Source organism: Thamnophis sirtalis, unplaced genomic scaffold (assembly GCF_051295495.1).
Source record: "Thamnophis sirtalis isolate CommonGarterSnake01/CBP01778 unplaced genomic scaffold, rThaSir2_p1.2 scaffold_4, whole genome shotgun sequence".
Taxonomy (NCBI): Eukaryota; Metazoa; Chordata; class Lepidosauria; order Squamata; family Natricidae; genus Thamnophis; species Thamnophis sirtalis.
This window is the reverse complement of record NW_028261384.1, coordinates 100,472,918-100,500,652: the sequence shown is the minus strand read 5'-3', so window position 1 is coordinate 100,500,652 and position 27,735 is coordinate 100,472,918. Positions and strand designations below refer to the sequence as shown.

At 37.9% G+C, this 27,735-nt stretch overlaps 1 protein-coding gene across 5 annotated transcripts; it reads left to right on the top strand.

Moving 5' to 3' along the window:
* Positions 1 to 1,567: 1,567 nt before the first annotated feature.
* Positions 1,568 to 27,735, top strand: COPZ2 (coat protein complex I subunit zeta 2). Of its 5 annotated transcripts, XR_015696437.1 has the most exons (10): positions 1,581 to 1,883; positions 3,693 to 3,761; positions 6,099 to 6,180; positions 7,300 to 7,391; positions 7,822 to 7,877; positions 9,657 to 9,734; positions 11,053 to 11,104; positions 11,219 to 11,346; positions 21,735 to 21,773; positions 27,651 to 27,735. XR_015696437.1 is itself a non-coding variant. In XM_087713581.1 (9 exons), the coding sequence occupies exons 1-9, from the start codon at positions 1,740 to 1,742 to the stop codon at positions 27,696 to 27,698; spliced, it is 660 nt and encodes a 219-aa protein (XP_087569707.1). In that variant the 5' UTR covers positions 1,573 to 1,739; the 3' UTR covers positions 27,699 to 27,735. The 5 variants fall into 5 exon arrangements, 3 of the variants coding, with proteins under 3 accessions (XP_087569708.1, XP_087569707.1, XP_087569706.1); XR_015696436.1 differs by lacking the exon at positions 9,657 to 9,734 and having other exon boundaries at positions 1,569 to 1,883; XM_087713581.1 differs by lacking the exon at positions 11,219 to 11,346 and having other exon boundaries at positions 1,573 to 1,883.

Below are 27,735 nucleotides of genomic sequence, written 5' to 3'. Positions count from 1 at the left end.
CTAGTTGACTTGCACTGAGTTTAAATTTACTCCTAATAATGCCAACAAGTTCAACAACTATTGATATCAGGAGTGGGAGGAAAAAAGAGAAAAATAGAAATGGGCTGATTATCCAGGGACCATCAGATGGCTGTCCAATCTTTCCACAGTGCCTTTATATGAGGCTCTGGGTTTCTACCCAAAGTATTTTGAATAATGGCAAAGATCATGAGTTGAGAAATATTTCTCCATTTTTCAGATCCTGAGAAGGGAGGGAGAAGGGATGGAGGGAGGGAAGGAAGGAAGGAAGGAGCTAGAGAGGAAGGGAAGGAAGGATTTCCATCTCCTGAAAAACTAACATCATCTGCTCATACCAGATGACTATAAAGTCAGTAAACTGTGTAGCCATTTGTGAAGGCAAACAAAATGCAAGGATGCATCACTAGGGGGATATCCCCATCAGCAGGAAAACGAAGGTCCTAATTCTCTATACAGGACTTTAATCAGATTCCATTTAGAATACTGTCTCCAGTTCTGGAGACCTCATATGTATGTATGTATGTATGTATGTATGTATGTATGTATGTATGTATGTATGTATGTGTGTGTGTATATATATATATATATATATATATATATATATATATATATATATATATATATATATATATATATATATATATATATATATATATATATATATAAGCAGTTAGCTTCCTCCCATAATTGGGGCTTACCAGGGGTTGTAAAAAATCTAATAGTAAAAAATCTAATATATATATGTTATATTTATGCTGATAAATAAATAAAGGGAGACTAGTATAGATCTATTTCAAGCTATTTAGCTCTCATCAGCTAGCCATACCCACGTTTGGGAATCGAATATAAGTGTGTGTGTGTGTGTGTGTGTGTGTGTATGTGTGTGTGTTTGTTTTATTTGTGCTGATAAATAAATAAAGGGAGACTAGTATAGATCTATTTCAAGCTGTTTAGCTCTCATCAGCTAGCCATACCCTTACTGAGAATCTATATCTATATATATATAAGATTGAGCAATTCCAAAGAAAGTGGTGCAATGTCTGAGGGACAAAATGTAACAGGAAAGATTGGAGGAACTGAGTATGTATAGCTTGGAATACAGCACGGAAAAGGTGTGGCAGGATTAAAATCTTTAAATATATTAAGGGTGTGAATAGAGTTGTAGAAGGCAGTACTTTCAATATTAAGCCAATATCAAAAACCCAGGGGCAAATCTTCAAACTGACAAGACCAAACTTCAAAGGTAATGTTAAAAAGTATTATTTCACAATGGAAGCTTGGAAACAACTTTCAGTGGAAGTAGTGGGTCAATCCTCAGTAACTTAGTTTAAACATGCTTGGGATAAACAACTGTTCATCATCCGAAAACAAATAAAATAAATAAATAAAAAATCGGAAACAAAAACAACGAAAACCTCAAAGGACAGACTCGATAGACCATCGAGTTGTTTTTTCCCCCTGCTGTCAGTTTTCTATGTTTCTATCAAATCCTTGGCTGCCTTTTTCCCTCTCATTACAGATTGACAGAACTTCGCTTCCCACATCTCCCGCCCCTCTCTTCCGCCGCTTCTTCCCTGCGTGGACATTTTAAGAAGTGGTCCTTCACGCTATACTTAGAGGCCGGGAAGGCGGGGGGGGGGGCGTTGCAGCCCACCCAGTGCCCGAATGGGGCGGAGCAGTTCATTTGGTCTAAACTGAGCTCTGGCGTTGAGCGACCCGAGATGAGAAAAGCAGAGGCCCGGCCACGTCAGCACGACCACCTCGGGAACGCTGCTAGGGGATCCGGTGGAGGAGAAGGTGGAGGTTCGGATCGCGCCGGCGGAGTGCGGTCTGGAGCCATGGAAATCCCCTCTGGTCTGATACTGGTAAGCGGGTGGGGAAGCAGCTGCAAGGAAGGCGGGCGCCACGGGGGAGGGGGAAGGCATCACAACAAATGCCTACGTAAGAACTTCGAACTCTAAAGTTTTGGCACGTGTTCGGCCAGGCAGAAAAAAGTGTTGGGATACTGGAAGGAAAAATCTTTCTGAGAGGAATAGAAACAGAATGAAGTGGTCTTAATAGTAGCCAGATTTTCATTGGGTTGAGTCCTTGGGACTACAGGTGGAGCGAGGAGGGAGCTGAGGAAAACACCAATTCGACCTAAAGCATTATCTAGAGTAGGGGTGGATAGAATTGTGAAGGGAAGGAGACCCAAAGGGAAAAATAAATATTGAAATAATTTATACACTGCACTGTTAAATATCTTGAGCAAATTCTGATTTGATATTTGTTTGCTTATTATGCTGTCAAGGCAGAATCCTGGTAATGTAAAATTTGCTATATATTGGCATATACTTAAACAAATTAACAACAGTAGCAAACTGTTTCTATACTGATAATGCTATTCAGGAATGCTTTTAATCCTCTACTCAATTTCCCATCTCCATCACCAACACCAACACAGACTATTCTGTCCTTGCTGAATTGGTTTTTGGTGTTTAACTGCCTTACTAAAGAAGGAAGTTTTTCTCCCAACCTATTGACACCTTCCTATTATGCTTTTGGGTTGACTAGAAATGTAATAGAATCCAGAACATTAGTACAGAAATTTGAAAAAATGATAGGTTGTGATGAGAATGATGAGAAGCGTGTTAACTATAGACATGTAGAAATATTAGTTAAATAATGCAAAGAAAAGTTTCAGAAAAGCCTGTTGAATAGATGTTGAACATCAGAGACTTCACTTTCACCCACTCAATATACCACAAACAACCCAAGCGTAAGAAGTATACTGCCACACATCAAAAATATCTCATAAACCATCAACAGACTTTTACAACTACATGACATTGAATTGATGTAGGATACAAACCAAGTAAAGCCAAAACATCCTAAGTAAGCCAAAAGACCAAACAGCCCTAGAAGAAAAAACAAGAGTCATCTACAACATTCAGTGTAATGATTGCAACAGCCATTATATAGGGCAGATGGGCAGAAGACTTGGATAACACATCCTTGAAAACCAACTTGCACAAGACATGATGAAAACTCATTAATTTTCATACAAAATAGACTTAATCATAATTTTAACTGGAAAATTGTGATCATCTTAAATCAAACCAAATAAAAAAAGCTAGAGAACTTCTGGAATCCTGACACCCTGACAAATCAGCCGTCCATAGACATAACATCTACATACTGTGCAAAAGAACTATCAGCAAGTCAAAAAGATAGCAAAAAGGCCAAAACCTCTTCATCAGCACTCAACACCCAGAAGAGCGTAGATTAATATTAAGATTGACATCAGGCCAACAGTCAAGAAGTGAACAATACTCCAATCAAGGAACTTCCAAACAAACTTAACAGTAAATAGCTCACCCACCCACCCACCCACCTTCACACACCATAAAACCCACCACAAGACCACTCCCATGAATACTGACAGGACAAGCCACTAGAGAATAAATTAAGAGCAAACTCCCTAACAGCAATGGTGATGTTGCCTACTGTGGTAAATGAAACATCTGCAAGAAAACAACCATATTCAGAGACCACCACAGACCCTCATTTCAACTCTGAAATACAAACATTCTCCTTTATTAGTACCTCTCTTTGCAAATCATTTGTTGAATTATCTTGTTGTCTGAATATTCTGAATCTCGCAGTAAAATGAAACCAATTAATGTTGATCTTAGGAACCATCTCTGTATACCATTAAAGCAATTTTCATCTTGGACAGCTTTGGGCAGCGACTTTTGGCTAAGGTAGGATACTTTTAGCAATTTTGTTTGACATTTTGCTTACTTATTGAAGGTCTGATAAACCTAAGGTCAGGGAAAGTTAATAAAATTGTCTAAGTTGGAGAATATGATTTCCTTCTTTTGGCTTCCTCTCCCCCGTTCTCTATTTTCTCCACAACAACCCTCTGAGGTGGATTGGGTTAAGGGAGAGTGACTGAGAATGATCCAATTTCATCCCACCAGCTTTCATAACTAAGGCAAGACTAGCGGTTAACCACTGGTCCAAAGTGGCTGTTTAATTCATAGGATTATCTATATAATATTATGTTTACAAAAGGCATCTGAGTGTCATTCTGCGGGCCTCTGAAATTGTCCAAGAGAATTCCTTGCTATCTACTTTTTTAAAACCATTTTTGCTGCTTGCAGACAAATACCTTATGATTTCTGTCAATTGCTCCTTACAATTGGAAGATCTTTCTCTCTCTTATATGTCAGTTTTGGTCAGTGTCCCTGTACTGTAGAATTCTAACAGGAAAAACATTTTCACTCCCAATTTATCACTTATGTCTCATTCAATTCATTTCCTCCTCAATGCTGTTTTTATAAAGCTCCATTAAGCGTCCCAGCTGCCTCAGCTGTCTACTTCCTATAATAAAAAGCCCAATTGTCCAGGCAGTTATTTGGAATAAAAGTCATCTACTAGTCACTCTTATTCTGCATTTTCTGCTACGTGGTTTTGGAGGCCAAGGGAGCAGAATTGCTGCCAGATCACATATAAACAATAAGGTTTTTGAGGATATATTGAAGTTCTTAAATTCTAGCCATTATATAGAATGGCTAGAATATGAATGATAATGGGATCACAACTTACGGCTGGAATCTCCATTATCGTTGTTGTAATTGTTATTACTGTTAGTATCAATCACTCACTATCTTTCATCTAAAGTGATTTTACCATCAAGGGTAAAATACCAATAATTAAGAAATAAAATAATTATCTAAAGCAATTGTTGATTAGCTCCCACTGAAAGTACAGGTAAATAAGCCAACTGAATAAGTGATCCTTACTTTAAGTAATCATGATAAATTTGGCTGGCTGCATTTATTAGGTAGGGAACAGAATATAGGCAACTGCTTTATAAGAAGTCAAATTATAGATCTTACTCATTGTTCAGTACCCATAATGGTCTATGCCAGTTGCTATCTATAATTGGTGCTAGTGGCCCCATTTGGAGTTTGATCATCATCAGTCTAAGGTTAAGAACTACTTCAAATTAGACACAGCTGTTGGTGAGATGGGCAAGTTAATATACTTCCTTTGGTACCAATAGGGAGAGAGTTTGCTAATGTCTTTCTCTCAGATTTTTTTTTTTTACTTCCCAGTATGCGACCATTTGTTCAAAGAATTGTTTCACAATTTTAATGATTGCAATTTGGGCACTTGATAACCAGTTTGCATTTACAATTGGCTGTAACATCTTGCAGAACTGTGACTTTTTTTTTACCAATTTCTGTTTAAAAAAATTCATTGAGAAAGCTTGATTAGTTTATTGTCTACAGTGATTTGCTTGACCGCTGTAAAAATTGTCATAAAATTGGGTTTCACCTGATTTATGGTGAAAATTCTGCTCCCAGTTGCAATTGTGATTCGAGGACGATTTATAGCTCTTAATTTCCTGATGAACTTCTATCAAGTATTAACCACTACCAACACTATTTAGCTTGACAAAATCAGCCAAAGCAATTAGGTGTTGTCAAAACTATAGACTATTCCAGACACTGGGGTATTGTCTCTGAGGATGGAAATCCTAATTGATCATGACTTGTGTCATCCTGGAGAGAAGCCTATGTGCCTGCAGTGGTGCTCTTGAGGCCAGAATTTAGGTCACATATATCCAGACCCTATTAAAGAGATCTTCATAATATAATGTGTGTCCACTTTATTGTGTATCACACACACAAACTCTCCCATAACTCAATTTAGCATCTAAATTTACCAGTGCATAGATTACAAATTAGAGAATCACAGAGATGAATTTAGAAAGGAATGAGATGGCAGTTAAAACATGATTTAAGCCAAGTATGGGAAGAGAACAAATAAGAGAACATTAGGAAAAAAGAACATAGGTGTTAAACATTTTGCAGTATTAAAGGCCATAAGGAGGAAAAGTTATATTTGGGGGAAATCTGTATTTTTTACATTTATTTTCACCTGATAGTTTTGGAAGGCTATGATACCCTATTTTCCATAATCAACACAATCAATTTATTTTGAATAAAGATAACTCCAATTTGCAAATCATTTCCCATGCCTCTGTTGTTTCAATTCTATTTTAAATATCCTTTTCTGACTGTCCACAGTATTATGACAACACATTTTCATCAACAAAAGAACAGAAGAGCTTTGAGAGAAATGTCTTCAACAAAACTCATAAGACAGAAAGTGAGTAAAAATTCATCTCAAAACTCAGCAATTTGACCATTTGGCCTGCTGAACAGAAACCCTTGATTCAGCACTTCAGATCTCCTTCCTATGTCACAAAATGTATTTCAAGTAGCCAGGAGTAACAAAAAGCACATAGAGTAAAGTTTATGCAACACACTTGAATAGGCTAAAATGAGGTTGTGCCATTTGTGGTTCAGAGTTTATGATAAATCCTTAGCCTATTGTATAATCATTTAAGGGCACAGCATGTATGCAATTGTAGCAATTATGTTTTGTTGATCTGACTTTGAGGATAAACCTGTCATATGACTGAGTCTAGCAGAAACAAAGAGGCAAGCAGTGGGTGAAATGGGTTTAAAGACCACTTCCGTAAACTTATATGTCCAGGGTGTTATACCTTACAGGAAAAACCCACAGGGCAAAAATTGATTGTGATCATGAAGGCAAATATATTTTACACCTAAGCTGAGGATTGGGCATGCTTTGAGAATAATTCAAAATTCAGTGTTTTAGACCAGGGGTTCCCAAACCCCAGTCTATAGCCACTAGTGGGCCACTGTCCATTCAGAACCAGGCCACGTAAGTGGCAGGCAAGTACCACTGCTTTGGACCTTATATGGACATGAACACAGCATGTCTCTGTTATTCATTAAATCAGCCAATCTTTTCTATGCAAACCTGAGAAAGTGCAATTGCTTAAAGGAGTTGATTTATTAAAGTTAACCAAATTCTTAAAGCAATTTCTTTCAGGACTTGAAGCTAGCAAAAAAAAAAAGGACTGCATTAACAAGTAGCAGAAAGAAGCTGTATTCATGGCTGGGTAATTTCCAAAGCACAGAATTCTGAATTATTTTCATAACAGGCAAATTCTACTGCTATCGAATTAACTAGGTCTGGTTGCCAGTAACTCAAATTGAAAGATTTTTTTTTTAAAAAAACCATATCAATAATGACTAGCATCTATGGAAAGTTTCCTTTTGAGTCACAGTTCTTGAAATATGCAGATATTAGATGGGTACAGCCAAAATAAGATATGGCAAACCATCAGCCTCTCAGGTTTTGGATACTTTGAACACAATGTTAATATAATTCTCTCTTTCTCTTTTTCTCCCACAGGTGAGATTGCTTTCTTAGAAGGCTTAACTATAGTCTATAAAAGCAGCATTGATCTTTTCTTTTATGTGGTGGGGAGTTCCCATGAAAATGAGGTAATATGTCCTTTAAAATTTTTTTTTAAACCATAGGCAAATGAGCAAAAAGTGTGACAAAAGAATAGACAAAATAATATTCTAGATTTTGTACTTGTATTTAGTTTATATTTGGTGCATGCTTCCTTTTCCCAAAAATTATCTCTTTGGCAAGACAAAGTTAAATAGGAAGCAAAGAAAGAAAGAAACTTGAGGGAGGAAGCTTTTAAGACTCATCTTGATTGGACAGGACCCCAAATAATGATTTACACAAAATCATTTTTGTTCAGAAAGCTCATATGTTGCTAGGTGAAAGAGCCTTGTGGAAACCCCAATTTGATTTGCTTCCAATTGATTTCTGAAGAGTAGTACTTAGGCAGAAATATATGCTTAGACCAGATATTGACTGTTATTGATAAGAGTTTCTTTTCTGAATCCCATTTTTTTCCAGTTAATGCTGATGTCAGTTCTTTCCTGTCTCTTTGAATCCCTCAGTCATATGCTGCGGTGAGTTACTTTTGTTATTTCTGCTGGGAATTAAGGATTACTTTATCAAGCACCAGAATTATGGACTGGGGAACAGAAATTGTCAGGACTCATTGAACCTACCAATAACCTTCTTGTGTCTGAATATATATGGATAATCCCAGTTGCATATTGCTGCCTATAGTGGCCTGGCACATGTCAAGAAACATTGTCTTTAAGAAGGAAGGCTTTTGGTTAGTCTAAGAATACATGCCAAATTGCAAGCCCTTAAGAAAATCAAATCTCCCAAGAAATATTTATAGTTTTCTTGAGTTCCTCTGGCATTTAAAAAGTATTATTTTTGTTTGTTTAAAAGATTTATATGGCTATCAATCTTAAATAATTCTGGGTGGGCAATTGAAAATGATCACTTTTAACCTAATCTTGGTTGTGTTGAATTGACATTACAGTTTATTTTCCCCAAAGGAGTTCCTTGTAAGCAAATTCAACATGTCCTCTGAATTATGCTTTCCATTATTGACCTCCCATTGCATAGAAATACATATGTAATCACTATCTGGTTGGTGTCTATATAGAGAACAATATCTGAAGTTCTTCTTCAAGAAGTTTTATAAAAGTACAATAAGTAGCAACCTGAGAGTCGATTGCAGAGGTGGTATGCTGACGATTCACACCATTTCAGGTGAACAAGTAGTAGCATCATCGTAAAGCTCCACCCACCCACTCAGACATCATCAAGGACTTTTTGCACACGCGCAGAAGGTTCTACGCATGCCCAGACATGTGTGTGCTCCCACTACCAAACCAGTAGTGGGGAAAATAGGATACCTTTACTGGTTGGTAGCTATTTTTAGCACAGATATCTCAATTTTGCAATATCTCAACTGTAAAGATTTATCTATAATATTGACACTAAATAAAGGCCTTTGTATTTATTTTCAAAGAAGTGCTTTTTAAAAAGTGCTTTTAACATGAGAATATAATTGACTTTTTAAAAAGTCATTCTTTGCTATTTTGAATTCACTTGGAAGCTATTTCTGGAAGGCAAAAGTTCATTATGGAGAGTTGTATGGTACACATTTCAGAAGAGATTGAATAGTGTATCATCTGGGTATTGAAATGCAAAAAAAAAAAAAAATTGCATTCTACCAGAGTATCATATATCAAAATCTAGGGAATAGAATCCAGTCTTTGACCTCTACTCTCTAGATACTCCAATTGAGATCTATTAGCTTCAAAGCTCTATTTGCAACTGCAATTTCTCAAAATTTAGCCCACATGGTCCAAATCATTGGCAACAAACAAACCAAAGGTAGGTATTCCAAAAAAGAATATCCTCAACTAAGCAATCACTTAGGCCATGGAATTCCAATACTTAACTCCTGAATTAAACAATGATTTATAACCAATATTTTCTTTGGAAAAAAGTGCCCATTTCCAGAAACATCTTCCATTTTTTAAAAAATCCTATTTTTGGGGGTGGGGGAGGAAGCATCTATTTTATCAGTCTATATAATTATATCACATAATTTTTATCCTGGTTTTCTCCAGTGAATTCTGGAAGTTGCAATTTGACAAGGTGCTGAGAATTCTTTATTTTAAAGATCTTTTGTCTAATCTGACCCTTTATGAAATTACATTTCCAAGATATTTCTGAGGAAAAGGCATTAACTCTTAAACCATTGTAAGACAGCATAACATTAGAAATCCTGGGGAATGTAGCAGGCAGGAAATCATGGAAAGCAAATGTAGATAATGCATCCTGGAATTAACATTGCTGTCGTTTTCTCTTTTATCTAGAAAGAATGTGGAGAAGCGAATTCTGATAGAAAACATGGATGGGGTATTCCTTGTAGTGGATGAGATTGTTGATGGAGGGTGAGATTTCTGTGGAAGGGAAAACATATGCAAAGAATCACAGGGAAAACCTACAGTAAAATACATTTCATACTGACACTACCTGGTAGTCTTTAAATATAAATTTGGATTTAAGTATGTATTATATAGTGTACTCTGTATAATGCACAATATTGTGCAGTTTAAATACAATATTATTCAAAATCTCTTTCTGCTATAAAGTACATTTGGCAAATTTTGGCAAACTAACTAATTATATTACTCTCAAATTCTAATCAGGATATAAAAATAATTGCCATGATTCATAAACTGCTGAGAATCATCTTGAACGATGAGAAAATACATATACATTTGATAAATAAATAAACCACAATGATTTAAAGTACTTGAGAGATACAATGTAGGTATGTCACATTAAGAAAGCCAGCTGAATGGTAAAAATAAGGGATACTTTAAATTCACATTTCAAAATTCGTCTTTATTTACTTCCAAATTGGGCTTGTCCCCACTTTCTTGAGACAGAGAGTGATTATCTACAAGTGTAATCAAAAGGAAATCTCTCTTGAGTTGAGCAGTCTTTGTTCCAGGTAAAAGTATATGCTGACAAAGGCTTCAGGCCCATAGTGTTAATATAAGGTGGGAGATGCCAGTGATGGGCAGAGCTTAGCTAGCATAGTAAGGTCAAAACCAGGGTAGAAGCCGATGTGGTAAGCCTTTTAAAAAAATATTTCCATTATTCTGAATTGTGTGGGTGAAATGTTAAATAAGTTACATGCAATTAGATAGAAGGCTGAATGTGGCTTATGGATGAGAACTCGTTTCCCTGGGATATAAATTGCTCAGACTGAGATTTATAAGTAAAAAAAAATTCAGTTCAGTAGGAGACAGGACTGCCAAACTGAAATCAGAAAAGAAAGGGGGATAAATAAAGATAAATACAGAGGAATATCTCATATAGAAAAGCAGTGACTATACTCACACTTCTGCAAAACAGGTAGGAAGATCAGAATAAAATTTAGAATAAAAACTTTAAACCACAAAATAAATATCTGAAAGCTGACCAGGAAATCTCATAACAAGCATCAGCACTGACTAACTGGTTCTTATGACATTTTAATACTAAAAACCTACACAAAATATTGCATTAGAAGAAAATATTGCATTAGAAGAAAATGAAACAATGCCTCTTCCTATGCAAGATGATCACTGTTAATGAGTACACATGCCAGGTTGTCTGGTAACTCTTATTATCATTTGCAGGATTTTTTAAGCGCTATTAACAAGACTGAAAATTCTTTTTTCTAAGATGTTTAACTTCTTTCCTTTTTTTAAATTCTAGTGTGATTATGGAAAGTGATTCCCAGCAAGTCATCCAGAAGCTGAATTTTAGAGTGAGTCTACTGCACTTTTATAATTTTCTTTTGTATTTCTTACTCTTTGGTGATTCTTGCATCATCCTTGCTTTTATTCCAACTTACTTTACTATAAAACTCTTTCCATCTCAGACAAATCCGGAGCCTGCAGCTTATGGCTTCATTCTCTTTGATTATATCACCAGCAATTCGGATCAAAGTGAAATTATATCGGAAAAGTTGTACAAATATTGAAACATCTTTCAAAGTGGGAAGCAGAAGTAAGACATCAGTTCCCTTTAAGCATGTTAAGTGTGGCATGTTGAATGGCTGAGCTGAAATATTTACCTTGGACCTCATTTATGATTGTCCAGAGATATAGCCCTTCACAAGCCCGAAGTATGAAATAACTGTTCAGTTTGTTATTATAAGTAATTAGCATTAATGCCTTGAAAGAAAAGTGTTGGTCTTTTTGATCACTTCACATATCACAAGACATATTAAATTGTATCTTTTCTCTGTGGGGTTTTAAATGCACCATCACTGTCCGAAAAAATGTCTCTTTAAATACAGAATAGAGGAAGGATCATCTGGTGTTCCTTTTTTATCTCTGGTGGTGTGTATATATAAGGGCTAAAAACAAGCTTAATAATGTTAAATTATCCACAATAATTTATGTTTTGATTTGATGTAAATTTGATCAATAGATTCCCATTCCTTTGAGAATTTATTTTTCTCACAAAATGACCCGGTTATCTATAGAGACTAAATATGTGCTGCAGAGCAATCATGCAGAGAATGTAAAGGACTGCACAAACTGTTCCTAAATTTTAAGAGAAAAGAACTCATTCCAACTACCGTAATTACCCAAGGGCAACATGGGAGGTATAAGAATTGCAGACAAAGCAAAAACTGTTTATAAAAGGGTTAAAATTGGAAACACCAAAAGCAACTTCCTTTGGACTGTCCATGCTAATTATTGTTTCCAGTGGCTCGGGAAATGTTTAATGCTTTTTATTGTACTTAATTTCTTAGATCATGTAAACTCTTGATTTTGTTCATATCTCTCCCTGCTTTTGTCTGCTTTTTGTTCCATTTTGCCACTTAATTCTTGTTAATGCTTGCTGATAATAAATACCCATCAACCTACATTTTTGCTGGCTAAACTGAGTTATGTGCCTGTTCACGCTCATCTAGAAATACAGATTGACTGGGAATGGGTGCAAACTAGACTACCACAGTGGGTTTCCAACATGGGCCCTGGTGCAGTTCTACTGTGTAAAAGCTGCTGGTTGCTAACATTTTCTTGTTATCTGAGAGAATTTGAAACACCTCCAGCAAATAATTTTAAAATATGTTGATCGTGTGGAGATCTCAGAGCATGCCTCACGATTGCTCTGGGTTCAAGTATAGATTAGATGAAACTTGGCTCAGTATCAGTAACTGAGAGTGGGATCTTAGAGTCCTAGTAGACAAATATTCACATTTGAGCCGGCAGTAAGCTGCAGCTGCCAAAAAAGCCAATGTAATCTTAGGCTGCATTAACAGAGGGATAGAATCAAGTATCACATCTTATACTTTATAAGGCTTTGGTAAGACCATACTTGGAATACTGCATCCAGTTTTGGTTACTATGATATAAAAAGATGTTGAGATTCTGTAATACAAAGAGCAACAAAGATGATTAGGAAGCTGGAGATTAAAACATTGAAATGGGTAAATCTGGTCTAGTAAAAAGAAGGACTAGAGGTGATATGATAGCAGTCTTCTAATATTTGAGAGGGTACTACAAACAAGAGGGGTGAACATATTTTTCAAAGCACCAGAAGGCAAGACAAGAAGCAATGGATGGAAACCAAGAAGAGAAGCAACCTAGAACTAAGGAGAAATTTCCTGACAGTGAGAACAATCAACCAGTGGAATAGCTTGCCTTTAGAAGTTGTGGGTGCCCCAGTACTGGAGGCTTTTAAGAAGAGACTGAATAGCTATTTGTCTGAAATGGTATCAGGTCTCCTGCTTGAGCAGGGTACTGGACTAGAGGACCTCCAAGGTCCTTTCCAACTCTGATGATATTATCTGTTCTTTTTAAAATTCCAACCCAATTGAAAACGTATTTCAGATTTATTCTTAGCCTATTATATATTATGGGAATCTGTTTGATAGGCTTGGTAACTTGTATGTGGAAATGTCAAATAAAAACACGTTTAAAAAAAGATAGAAAAATATGAGATCAGATTGTTAACATAAGACAAATAATGAAGAAAACAGAAGAATTAACAGAAGTTTACCTTTATTTATTGACCAAGACTTAATATAATGCCAGAATATGAAATATATTACAGGTAATAGGCATTGGAGTGCCAATATGGTGTAGTTCTTAATGGAACAAGCTAGAAATGGAGACAATGAATCCTTGTTCCTCTTTAGACATAAGGCCAGCTGGTAACCTTGGACTAGTCATTCTGTCTGAGTCCTAGGAAAATGTCAAGGCCAAACTGTTGACAAAAAACCTGCAAGGATTAAGTCAGGTAGTCAACATGAGTCACCACTTACTCAAAGGCATAAAAAATTTAAAGCTATGTGAGAACTTCTGATGATTCCATTGAAGAAATTTTGCAGTGATTAGTAACTTAGATCTACTTCAAGAAGAACTAAAGTGCCTGGGACAGATCTAGGACAACTTCCTGCGACCAGTTCTGCACAGCTAGCTCGTCACTGCCAAGTCGCCTCTGCCAACTCACTGCTGCCCAAGTCGCCACAGGACAATTCCACATGGCCAGCTCGGCATGGGGACAGTTCATTGTGGGTGGCTGGAAGGAGAACTGGGCAGGCAGGAAAGTGAGTGGGTGGGCAGAGTGCAGAATGGTGGTGGCCATTTTCATAACCCTTGCCATCATCACATTGATCTTCGGCCCGAAGAAATGGCAACAATGTAAGTGGTGGTGGGGCGGGCACAGGGGTGGGTTCCGGTAGGCCCTACTGCTCATTTATTCATATGCACTCTTTGCGTGCATGTGCTGTGCGCGCATGCACACTGCAATTAAAATTGTTCTGCGCATGCGCAGAACTGAAAAACAAGATGGCAGCAGACGGGGAACTGGTTCGTGGGCGTGGCAAGCGGGGGTAGCTGCCAGTTCCAGTGACCCAGGCTGCCAAACCACTACCAGTTCAGCTGAACTGGTCTGAACCCACCACTGGGTGGCCAGTAAGGAGTGGTGGTAGGGACATCCCATTTTTCACACACCCCACCATCACCAGTGTGCCTGGCCTCTTCAGCCTGGACCTTAGCACAGCAGCAGCTGTGGCAGTGGCGGCAGCAGTGTGTGTGTGTGTGTGTGTGTGTGTACGTGTGTGAGTGTGAAAATGGGAAGCCCATGGCTACCACTACTGCTCTGTGTTCTGCTCACTCACCTGTCCAGTTCTCACTCTGACTGCCCATGGTGACTTGTCCCCATGGTGAGTTGGACATGTGGAGGTCCTCTATGGCAACTTGGCTGTGGTGAGTTGGTAGAAGCAACTTGATGGTTGCAAACTGGAGGTGGTGAGCTGACTGCAGCAATTTGTCCCATTCTGGCCTGGGGCAGGAGAGACAGTGTAGTTCAGAATAGGGAAGGTGGACAAGAATATTTTCTCTAAATTTGCATCACTTGGAAAACAAATGTATTTTAAAAATGTCAGAATTTGAAGAACTGACATCCAGGATTAGAATTAGAATTTAAAACAGTATTTCAAATGGTCAAATGGTACAATTTTGTTAGAAGGAAATACTTAGAAAATAATTAAGAAAATTAAAATGTGAAGTGAAAAAATCTTGGCTAATATGAAATATTAAGAAATCAAAGTAACTTTGCTTGTATGAAGAACTAGGACATATTTGATAACTTGAATATTTTTTGCACTTTATGAAACAATACATAAATTGCCCTTTATTACATATAGTGCACTTTTCAGTCTCCAAACTGCACAATCTTGTAAATAAGAAAATTTGTAGTTCAGGGTTGAAACGAGGGGTCATTGATGTTATCTGAGTTTGGATGTTTACTTGCAGATATTTCATTAGGATGTTACCTAATTTGGGTAATGAAATGTCTGAAGAAAACAACCAAGGTCATAAGAGCATCAAGGACCCCCATATAATCTTGTTTTACATTTGTTTATATAGTTGGTATTTTTAGTATTTTTAGTATTTTATTGTCACTTATAGGCCGCCCTTTTCCCTGAGGGGACTCAGGGCGGCTTACAACTCATGGGAAGGGGGTGCAAGACAAAACGTAAAATAATATGTGAATACAAATAATAATAGCAATAAAACACAACATTCATTCAACATTCGGGTGGGGTGTATGCAAATCTTATCCCCAGGCCTGACGGGATAGCCAGATCTTGAGGGCTGTGCGGAAGCTCTGGACTGTGGTGAGGGTGCGAATCTCTACGGGGAGATCGTTCCAAAGGGTCGGAGCTGCTACTGAGAAGGCTCTCCTCCGCGTAGTCGCCAGTCGGCACTGACTGGCGGATGGAACTCGGAGGAGGCCCACTCTGTGCGATCTGATGGGACGGAGGGAGGTAATCGGCAGAAGGCGGTCTCTCAAGTGCTCCTTAGCCTTTTCTGTTGCAACTTAAAAAAATTCATTGTGTGCCTTTCTAGCTGCTTATTGGTCTTTTTTCCTTAAGACCTGTTTCTAGTAGAGTTATTTCCTGAAATAGTTTATCTTTCATTGTGTAATCCGATTCCAGTGGTGGGCTGTAGACGGTACACCTCGGTACAGACATACCGGTGCCCGCCCGGAGCACCAAGTACCGTTCCAGTACAGTGCTCCAGAGGGCCCACCCACCCGCCCAAGCTCCTTACCTGTATTTGAGCTCTTCCGCGCTTCCGTGCACACACATGGAGCACACGGCACCTGCGCGATGCTCTGCCCAGCAGCTGGAGTGTTGCGGAGGCTTGTGGAGGCGTCGCAAGAGGTAAGGGTGCATGCGCCCATTGCGTGCATTAATGTAGTGGACATCGGGCCCCGTTGCACCGTACTGGTTTGCACCGGGATCCGGAACCCACCACTGTCCCATTCATAATAGTATTTATGGAATTGATGGATTAGTATTATTATTCCCATCTTTCTTTAACTTTCTTTAACTTCTTTTGCCTCTACTAGATCTTGTCAAAGGTTATTCTTGTCTCCCATTATATGGAAAATGTCCTGATTTCTCTGATCTTTTTTTGAAGGAAAGAAAAACCTTTTGTGGTTTTTCTTGTTGTTTTTCTCTATTTGTTGACCACCATGGTTGATTTTCTTTCCTTATCCTTTCCTTTTTCACAATGGAAAACTATATTTAGTTATTGTACATTCTTATTGCCATATGCATCATGACCTGAATAATGTAATATATAGCCCACAAAGTACAGACTTTCAATCTTCATTGCAAATATAAAAATATTTAGTGACTCTTCACCCCTCTAATGTTACAAACATTTATTTTTCTATTCCCCATCCTTCCTATAAACAAATCCACAAAGTATTATGTTTTCAGTTCTGTGTTAACAGAAAGTCCATAAAAGCTTCCCAGAAATAACAAACATATCTTGTTCTAATCTTGATCAAAAATACTATGTATCATGTAATCATCTGATTTATCATCTGATTTAAAATTATCCATTCTGGATTACTTATATTCATTTATTTGTAGGATATTCAGTTTAGTATGCTTCATTTTCCTTCTGGTAAGTCGAAACTTTTTCCAAGGGTGATTTCATTAATACTATGGCAATAACAGGGTCACCTTGTTCTTGAAAATTAACAGGGACGGGACTTCCGGGGCGGGACCTTGCTGATGGCGGCAGCTTAACGAGCTGCCCCCGAGTTCCTGGCTGCGTTATCTGCCTAAATACCTGGTAGATGCCTCACTCTTCAGGCAAAGAAGAGTGAGAGAGAGATCCAGCTGGTAAGAGCTTTTCTTTGAAGTTTGCAGCTTTTTTTTTTTTTTGCTGCGAATGGAAGGGGGGTCGACCGAAGGCTGAATCACACCTCCGTGCCAGGAACTTTTGCTGTAATTATTACGGCGCAAAGTAAGGAACCCCCGCTTAGGACAATTTTTGATATATTTATTTGAGATTAATACAAGCAGAGTCCGTACCCGAGAACCTTATCTGCCCCCCCTTTTTTTAAAGAAAGAGCTTTCTTTGTGCATTTGGTTTCTAAAAAAAATAAGCTCCTAAAATGGCAGGTGCCACATTTCTAACTGTCCGGCAGAGAAAAAGATCAAAGGAATAGCCAGATAGCATTCTCTTACTAATTAGCTTCGTTGCTCTGAAGAGCTTACAAAACTTTTTTCTTATCAACTTTTAAAAGCTGTAAAAGACTCCTTGTTAATATAGAGACATTCCAAACAGAGATGAATATGAACTGTTTCGTTACAATGCTAATCTTTTGAAACCTGCTTTGTTACAATGCTCTTTTCTGAAACCTTTTGAAAAACCTTTAAGAACAAATAAAGGGGGGACTTAATACTTTCTTCTTTTGTAAGCTACACAACGGGCCAGCAGAGTTTGAATAATTGTTGAATAATTGTTTGAAGAAAAGATATAATGGCATCAAAATTAAAGTCGGGGAGACCTCTTTTTAGGAATACATCTCACGCACTTGGCACAAAGTTGCAGCTTCCACCCTCTACGCCCCCTACTGGAGATTTGCTAACGAAAGAACTTTTTTTTGAGACTCTTAGAGAATTTAGAGAGCAGAATTTAGAAACTCTCAGAGAATTCAGAGAGGAGATAAAGAAATTTAATGCAGACTTATATGATAAGCTTGATACTAGGATTGCCAAAACAAAGGACAATATGGTGGGACTTGTAACTGTATTGACAGAATATGTTTCTGGAATGGAAGATAAGCTAGAGCAGTGTTTTTCAACCTTGGCAACTTGAAGATGTCTGGACTTCAACTCCCAGAATTCCCCAGCCAGTCCAGACATCTTCAAGTTGCCAAGGTTGAAAAACACTGAGCTAGAGGTTCTTGATGAAGCCAACACTAACTTGACATCCAAAATTGAAGTGGTGCAACAAAAAGTTGAAAACGCTGAAAAACAAATTGTTATGCTACACTACAAACAGATGGAGCTTGCATTAAGAGTCAGGGGGCTGCGTGAAAACGAACAGGAGAACTTGAAGCAGATTTTCTCAGAGGCTTTTAACCGTCTGGTGGAAAGACCGGGCTCCAACTTTGACTGGCAGATCGAAAAAATTTTTCGCGCTAACCCTTGGGTGGCAAAACAGAGGCAACTCCCCCGAGATGTAATTATATTCTTTACTACAAGAGAGTTTAGAAACATGATACTACAAGAGTCTTATAATACCAGGCTTCAAATTTGCGGACAGGATTTGATTGTTTTGAAAGAAATACCACCCCAAATGCTAAGAGCCAGGAGAGATTATGCTTTTCTAGTGGAAGAACTCAGAAACCGTCAGATACAGTATAGATGGGATGTACCATTTGGTATCATAATTACATTTGATAAGCAAAAATATCGTCTCAACTCTGTATGGGAAGCCCGAGATTTTTATCACAAGACCCTGAAGGTGGGACACCCTGAATTATCTGGATCTGGAGAAAGACTACGAGAAGGACAAGATAAACAGCAAATCACACAACTACCAGACAAAAAGCACCATTTCCTCCTTCCGGAAGGGCAAGGGACCAGAGAACAAAGATCTAGCCGTATGACTACCAGACGAATGGGAAAACAAGGCATATTGCAACAACCTCAATAATCATCGGCCATTGATCAAGGAGTTATGATCTGAACTCTTTACAGAAGAGAAAGAAAATATTTCACTATCTCAAACAGTTCAAGAATGATATAATTTGTCTGCAAGAAATTCATATCAAATCAACTGATCAAAAATACCTGTTCAACCCCGAACTTGGTCAATATTTTGTGACCTCTGCTATGGAAAAGAAAAATGGTATAGTTGTATACTTAAGAAAAGACATTAAGGCTGAGTTAATTGAAGTAGATCCCTTTGGAAGATATATCGCATTAGACCTAATTCTAGAAGGGAAAAAGACTTGATGGACAACTTCGAATTGAGAAATGTTTGGCGAGAAAGAAACGCAGAGGCATATGACTTCACCCCTTTTTTCTGATGGGCATCAAACCCTTTTAAGGATTGATTTTATACAAATCACTAATGATTTATTTTCTAGGGTGAAGAAGACAAAAGATTGCGGTGAGGGTCCTCTTGGATCATAACCCAGTCTGGACGGAATTGGGAAGGGTAGTGCAGGCAAGAAGGTCTTGGAGGTCGAATGAGAGTTTATTTAGATATGAAAAGTATATTAATGATTGTAAAAAATTGCCATCTGAATACTTTGTTCTGAATACAAATAAGGGTATATTCATGGAATTTGTAGGGGATGTAAGTAAAGCATATATGAAAGGAGTACTGATGAATATAAACAAAATACATAGACATAAACAAGGACAAAAACGAAAAGAATTGGAAGAGGAAATCAAAAGAAAAATTTGAAATGTATCCAAATTGTGTTATAGAGGGAAGGAGGTACAAAGGGGACAAAATTAAGGGTTTAGATATAGACAGATACTTAGATAAAGAGATAATGCCCCTAGTTAGAGAAGAGTACAGGCAAAAGTTGAACCAACAAATAACTTCTGGGGAAATCCTGCAGGTAATCAAACAACTAAGATTAGGAACAATGTAAACTGCTTAAAGTTTGTGTAATGGCAAGAAGCTGAGTTCAACGCAGAGATTTTACTGACTTTTTTTTCTCTTTTTTCTTTTTTCTTTTTTTTTCTTTTTTTAAAAAATTTCCTTGGTTTTAATATATCTTAGACTGTGTTTGATAAAAAGCTATACCGTGTACAGGCTCTGGGAAGTCGGGGGGGAAGGGAGGTGGAGTCATAGGGGGGAGGGGGAAGGGGGAAAATATAGTATGTGCCAGATTTTAAAGTAACATGATTGCACTTGTATACTGTTGCTTTTTTAATTCTAGTGCAAAAATAAGAAGCTGAATATATCGATAGATAGTAGAAATACACCGAAGGGAGGAGCAGAGGGAAAGAAGAAAGAGGGGTAGAGAGGGTGGGAGAGAGGATCGGAAGGAGGGTGAGATGGAAGGGAGGGAGTGTATTGGGAGAAAGGAATGATAGAGGGGGAGGGGAAGTAGGAGAGGGGAATGTTGGAGGGGAGAAAGGAAAGTTGGAGGGGGTGAAAGAAAGGGTGTGTGGAGGGTTGAAGTGGTATATTGGGTTTGTATTTTGGGGAGTATTTTTGACAAAGATGGCTGTGTTGATTGCTCAATGTTATATGGCCCCGGTCATGCACAGTATATATGTGACTGTATGAAATGAAAATGAAAATAAAACATATTTGAGAAAATTAACAGGGACATTTGAAATAATAATAATAAACCATTTCTTCTAGTTGTCAAGAATGCATAGGAAGTCATCAGGTGTCAAGCTTGACCTGAAGGAGATTTGACTTTAATTTTCCATATTAGTTTTAGATGCCCCAACTGATAATTTTAAAAATATTTGTCAGCATACTCTTTCCCCAGATAATTAATTTGCAAATTGTCAATTAGTATATTTATATTCCATCTGATTTAATTGATCATTGCTTAAGATGTCCATCTTTATAGCCTTTGTCCATACAATTTCACAATCGTTATTTCTTCTCATATATGAGCACAACTTCCTAGAATTTACCCTAGAGGCTCTTGTGATTTGAATCTCTCATACATTTGCATGCTTGTTGATGTAGCTTCAGCAACAATAGATATAGGGGTTTTTGTTTTCATGTGAGAAAGAGAAATCCCGTAGGCCATCTCTGTATTTTACAAATCTCTCCCCTGAGTTTGGAAAGCATTAAATCCAGAGAAGCTGTGGTTTCTTTCCTAGCATGCTTAATTTCAGTTTCCTCTGATGTCGAATTAGAATGAACATGACTTAGCGGCCCTGGATGAGTCAGAAGAGGTTTTTTGATGGTGGATATTCTCCTTCTGAACAGAATTTTTGTCTCTGAAAACTTAGATGTGAAAATTGGAGATTGGAGGTCTCTGAGGCACATTCCCACAAACAATAATATTTCATGGAGGCAGACACTCTTGAATTTTTCTTGGTGGCATTTCCTGATGGACTTCCATACAAGTATTAATCAGATTCCACCCGCTTAGCTTTTCAAAATCAACCAAAGTTGGCTAGACATTGCTATCTAGTTGGATATTATATTGCATACTGCAAGACAATTTTATGACATTGGCTCCAGATTTAGGCATATTTAGACTAGACTCATTGGACTCAGTAGGATATAAGTTAATCATTAATAATTCAGAAGTCATTGATTTTAATGGATATACTCTAAGTATGACTAACTCTAAATGGAAAAAATTCTATGACTAAATCAAGAACCATCTCTTTGTCTTTGCGTCATTAGCAATTTGCTTCTCAAATTCATTATTTGTTTGCTGAATTGTCAATATATATTGGCTTTGTGTCTTTTCTCCCCCTCAAATCCATTTAGTCAAGACTCTCTCCTTTTTAAATAAGCCTTATTTATTTTTATGGATTTCTTGACTTAGCTATCAGCATTCTATTTATCTCTCTCCTGGCTAATCTTTATCTTCCTTAACTATCTGAATCTCTTTTCCTATTTTAGGTGGATGACAGCTCTTTAGCAGAGCACAGTGTCACTCAGGTAAGACTGCTCGAATCATCTGAAGTTTAGCTTCTGCAGAAAGACATTGCTTTCTCAAACGTGATAGAGTTGGATGGCTTAGTCAGATAAGTGGAATCTGTGACAAAATGTCACTACATGAATTATGTTCTCTGGAGGCCAGCCAGGAAATGCCTTTTTAAAAGATAACAGGGCTGTGTTCCATTTTCATTTAAAAATTCTATCCTCTGTGTTCATTTTCTTAAAAAATAGGCACAGATAGTCCTAGACTTACAAAAGTTCACTTAGTGACAGTTCGAAGTTACAATAGCATTGAAAAAAGTGACGTATCACTGTCTTTCACACTGATGATCGTTGCAGCATCCCTATGATCATGTGATCAAAATTGAGAGGCCTGACAACTCATTCATACTTATCATGGTTGTCCAGATATCTGGGGTCATCTGATCATCTTTGGCAAACTTCTGATAAGCAAAGTCAATGAGGAAGCCAGATTCACTTAACAACTGTGTTACTAATTTAACAACCTCAGCCATTCATTTAACAACTGTATCAAGAAAGCTCATAAAATGGGGCAAAACTTACTTAACAAATGTTTCATTTAGCAACAGAAATTTTGGGCTCAATTGTGGTCTTAAGTCAAGGACTACCTGTGGTTTTGCCAAACTTGAGATGTCCATAAATCTGTTAATGCTTCCATGTTGTGCATGGACGATGCTGACTTAGTTTAGTAAAGAGTGAAGCAGCATTTGATTAACTAACCATTTATCAAGATATATACTGTATCTTTTGCTGTTTTGTATGAAACTAGTGCCGTGTAACGGAGTGATCTGACGTTACTTGTCCCAGCTTCTGCTAACCTAGCAATTTTAAAGCATGTAAAAATGCAAGTAACATTTTTGGTGGGGAGGTAACAGCGTTCCGTGCACCTTTGCCAGCCACATGATCACGGAGACGTCTTCTGACAGCACAGACTCTTTGGCTTTGAAATAGAGATGAGCACCACTCCCTAGAGTCGAACAACTAGCATATATATGTAAGGGGAACCTTTACTTTTATGAAGCCTAGTACAAATATTGCTTGCCTTTATAATATAAATCTGAAAATTTTCAAGTGAAAAAAACTAAAAATAATCAGAGGCATGCGCTCAGTTTCCTTGTTTCATCCTTATAAAAATTATAAAAGCAAGATTCTTATATATACCTTTGCACATTGCCTGCATTTATTAAGTTAATTATCCATGATCTTGTGTTCAGAAATACTATTAGATACTAAACATGAAGCCAAATATCACTCTTTTTTCTGTTGCTTCAAGTTGCCTATCTGTAAATAGACATTATTCCAGGACCTGAGGTCCAAAAACACCTAAAAGGACATTAGGTTAGAAAAAGTGAGTGACTCTCAGTATATAGTTCTTGACTGATGACCACAATTAGTATCAGAATTTCCATTGCAAAACAAGGCATTTGTGAAGTGAGTTACATCTACTTTTACAACCTTTTTTGGTTGCTAAGCAAATCATTGCATGGTTAAGTGAATCATAATGACCATAAGTGGTCATTAAGTAAATCCAGCTATGGCCTTTTATTTTGCTTGTGGGAAGCCTGCTGGAAAGTTGCAAATAGTCACCATGTGACTCCAGGATGCTGCAATTGTTGTAATTATATGCCAGATGTAAAAGGGCCCAAATTTTGGATCATGTCAATAGGAATGCTGTGATGGTCAATAGTATGAGTACCTTTATTTCCAATATTGTAACTTCAAATGCACATTAAAAGAATGGTTGTAAGTTGGACTCCTGTATTGTGCGAGGTAAAAAAGTAAAGATTCCCTCAAGCTGAACCCACCTCCTGGAAGTGACACAGATGATCCATGCTGCTTTCTTGGCAACAACACAAATGTCATCAGATGCCTTCTTATGGGATGCTTTTTGACGTCCCAGTCCATCTAATAGCCTATTCCCTAATGGTCTCATAGTCAGGCCTGATCCTGAATATATTTTTAAATTATTTGTGATATTTTTCACAATAAAGTAAAACCTTGTTCAGGACAGTTTAAGTTTCTTATATCTCCTTGCACTAATTTTACATGCATATTATTCATCATTTCTTTGTAGCTCTTATTTCTCTGCTCTGCAGCATTGGGGCAAAATAGCCAGGGATTATGCAACCAGGGTAATGCTTATCTACTTATTATAAAGGAAGTACATTTGAAAACATTATGAACCTAATAAAATGATAGCAGGAATATTGTTGCTTTGCTCTCTAGTAGTCATATGCATTTAGGACACATTGCAATAGGGCAAAAATAATAGGTATATCATGGTGTCTCAATGGAAATTGTGTGACTTTTGTATTTGCATTCTTATATTGCATACTACTTACGTCACAATTTTGAAATATATGATTTTCATTGGCCCCTTTGCGATCCTCTAAATGCCCAAGTTAGCAATCTATGTAATTAATCAGGCTTTGCAACTTATAATATCAGAAATCCAAATCAAAACTAAAGTAAGTCAATGTTTCCTGCCAATGACTCAGATAATATTTTTTATGCTTTATAGTCTGTTCTGAATAAATGCCAAAATCTAGGGAGGCAAATATATTTCTGAAGAAAAACAGTTTTTATGCAGTATGTCTAACCACAACTTCAGCTCAGCTGCAGACAACACTTTGAAATGGATTTTGTATCCATTAATCGTAATTACAGGTAGTCTTAGACTTACAAATGAAATGGAGCGTGCCCATTCCATTTGTAACCGAAGGACTCATAGGAGTGAATCTGGTATCTTGAACGAGATCACTCCCTGCTTTCGCCCATGCATTTGCTAATCGAATCCATGGTTCTTTAATGCACATGAGGTATCTCAGTGTGGGAAAGGCTATGGAGGGGCTAGTGATGGAACAGGCCAGCTGGTTCAGATCACCCAAGGTCTCCCTCGATCCACAGATGCCTCATTCTCCCTCCCCTGGGGTCCCCACAATTGCTCCCCCCATCCTGCTGCGCGGGTGACTTACCTTATGAAGATCTGTCTCCTCCAGCCTGTTTCTTTGCCTGTTCCCTCCTTTCTTTACAGCAAAGAGCTTGAAGAAGACTTCTGCTATGAAAAAAGGGACCCAGAGGGCTGCATGTGCCCTTCCAGATCTTCTTTCTCACCAACAAACTGCTTAAGACGGTCTTCAGCGATGAAAAAGGAGACCTGGAGGAACGCGCCCCCCTTCAGGTCTTTTTTCTTGTCAGCAAAGCACTTGAGTGTTGCATCCTTGTAGGTTTTGGCAACCCTTTTCAAAAAGCCTTTGCCAGTAGGAACAGAGCTTCAGAGGGAGGCATCCGCCCAACAAAAGCTTTTTGCAACAGGCTGCTGAAGCCTGCAGGAATGCAATCTCCTGGCAAGAAAATGGCAAACGGAGGGAAGGCCTGAAGTACCGAAGCCTTACCTACATTTGCAAATATCAAGGCCTCAATTTGCAGAGAATAGATGACTAAAGTGTGAGATCACATAAGATCAGTAGCACCAGATCTCGCACTACTGATCTTGCATGGTCTCATGGTATGTTAGACCTCTGTTCTTTATGAATGCTTTGAAAGCCTGAAGCAATGAAGCAGGCAAAGAAACCGTGAGAGGAGATCTTTGCAAGATAAGAGAGTCACCAAAGGTGAAGTACTTTTGAAGACCTGGCGGGGGGGGGGGGATTTGCAGGGCAAACATTGCAGAGTGGTCTGTGGTCATTCATAAGAGTGAACAACTGCTCTGGTGCTGCAATATTAGTAATTTGGGGATTTGTTCGTAAGTGCTAGGGGGTGCTTATCATGTAACTTTGAATGTTCGCTAAGGGAATGCTCATAATGTGGATATTACCTTTAAGACGTAGTTTGGTAGAATCGTAAAATTTTCTGTTTAATAATCAGTGCTTTCTTCATAGAAGTACATTTCCCAGAAATCATCGTAAAGATAGAGTGAAATATTAAACCAATTAAAATCTCAATTAGCACAAGCAAACAAATTAAACAAAATAAGCTCTTTGAAAGTGTTTACTTTCCCTGAAAAAATGCTCAATGTGTTCAGTTTTGCAGAAATCAAGGGATTATGAAATTATTTAAAATTAATTTGGATTACATCCCATTTAAGAATTCCTCCAAAATTATGTTTAGATGTGAAGTGGCTTCTTCAAAGCTATTTAATACAAGACTAGATTTTTTACTTTTCCTCAGATAACCTCCTACAAGGTTGGGCTAATGAATAAAAGAATCAAAAAGTAAATGAGTTGAGCACAGCATTTGGGCACATGAATTAATTGTGTCCTGGTTTCTTAAGCTCAATGCAAGCTCCAGAGCTCTTTCTGTTGCTCTGGGCCAGAAACACTCCTGTAGACTTGTGTTAAGAATCTTTTTTTAGAGCTGTTTGGGATCCTGTAAAATAAATCATTTAAATCATCAGCTTTTGGATCAAGACTAAATTTTGTGATGAAGATTTAATAGACTATAAATGAACAACTAAAAAGAATAGCATAAGTGTAGGCAGTGTGTCAAAATATATTTTTATCCACAAAATATTGCAATTGCCCCAAACCTACTTTTTCATTCAATGAACTTCCTTTCTGGTCAGTGTTGCTGGTTCATTTAAAAGAGATGTCTGCCATCTAGTGTTCAGAAGATTTAGGATCAGATAATCTAGGGCAGTGATGGCGAACAAGTGCCCAAACTGCACACGCAACTATGCCCAAACTGAAACGTGTGCATGCATGTGTATGCGCAAGCATGCACATACACAGGCATGCATGCACATGCACTGACATGCGCAAACATGCTCATAAGCAGACAAGTGCGCATGTGCGGAAGAGACCCGAAGACCAGTTGGCTTGGAGGCAGAGCTTCCAAACACCGGCAGTGCAGCAAGAGATAAGATTCCTTTCCTTTCGTGAGCTTCTGTTTTGTTGTTTGCAGGGAAACAGAAGCTCACGAAAGAAACGCCATGGAGATCTGATCTGGGGCGATGGCATGATGCCAGCAGAGAGGACTCTGCGTGCCACCTCTGGCATACGTGCCATAGATTCGCCATCACGGATCTAGGGAATTCTTTCAATTTTTTAACAATATTTTCCCTTTCACAGGCTTGATTTGGAAAAAAAACACCTCAAAAACTTAATTTGCATCAAGTTTCACCAGGATTAAGTTTATGTATTGAGGAAGGGTGGGTTTTGGGAGATTAGAGGGACTTGCTGGACAATATCATCAGAATGTTTTTGGTAGCAACTTCTCTAACTGGCAATTTGCCAATCTTAGTCAATGATTTAATCCTATTGTCTGCAGAGTTCATAAAAATGAACATGCTGAATGGCTGGCTGGTTTATTGAACTATTTTTATAATGCCTTTCAAATAACGGCCTGAGGACAGTATAAAACCAAACATTTAAGAACAAATCTCATCAATAGATTTTTTTTTTAAGGGCAAAGCAATGGCAGAAAATAATGTACTGCTGAAATGAGTAATCCCATTTTCATTAACAAACTAAATGCTGAGCAAGCATAACTGGCCTCACCCATAGTACATCCTATGAAGTGACAGCCCTTGCCTGATGTTGATCTACACCAGACTTTTCCAACCTGATGCTGTTCCAATACACTGAATTAGAGCTCCCATCATTAAAGAGAGCAGAGCTGGAGTCCTAATCTCTCAGAGTGGCCCACTTGTCTTGAGGCAGTTAAATTAAGAAACACCCAGGTGAACCTTCCAGATGAATTTTAGCATGGCTGAACACTCTTGTACATAACAGATGAGTCAACAATGTTGGCAGGAGATTTTCTGCAAAAGAAGTAGATGAGTTATGCCCGTTCTTTGGGCAGAATGTCAGATAAAAGAAATGGTTCTCATATCTTTCTCCTTTTGCTTCTTTGTAGGTGCTGCAATCTGCCAAAGAACAAATTAAGTGGTCCTTATTAAAATAAAATATCCCAAATATTGTCTGGGAACATTTTCAGTTTA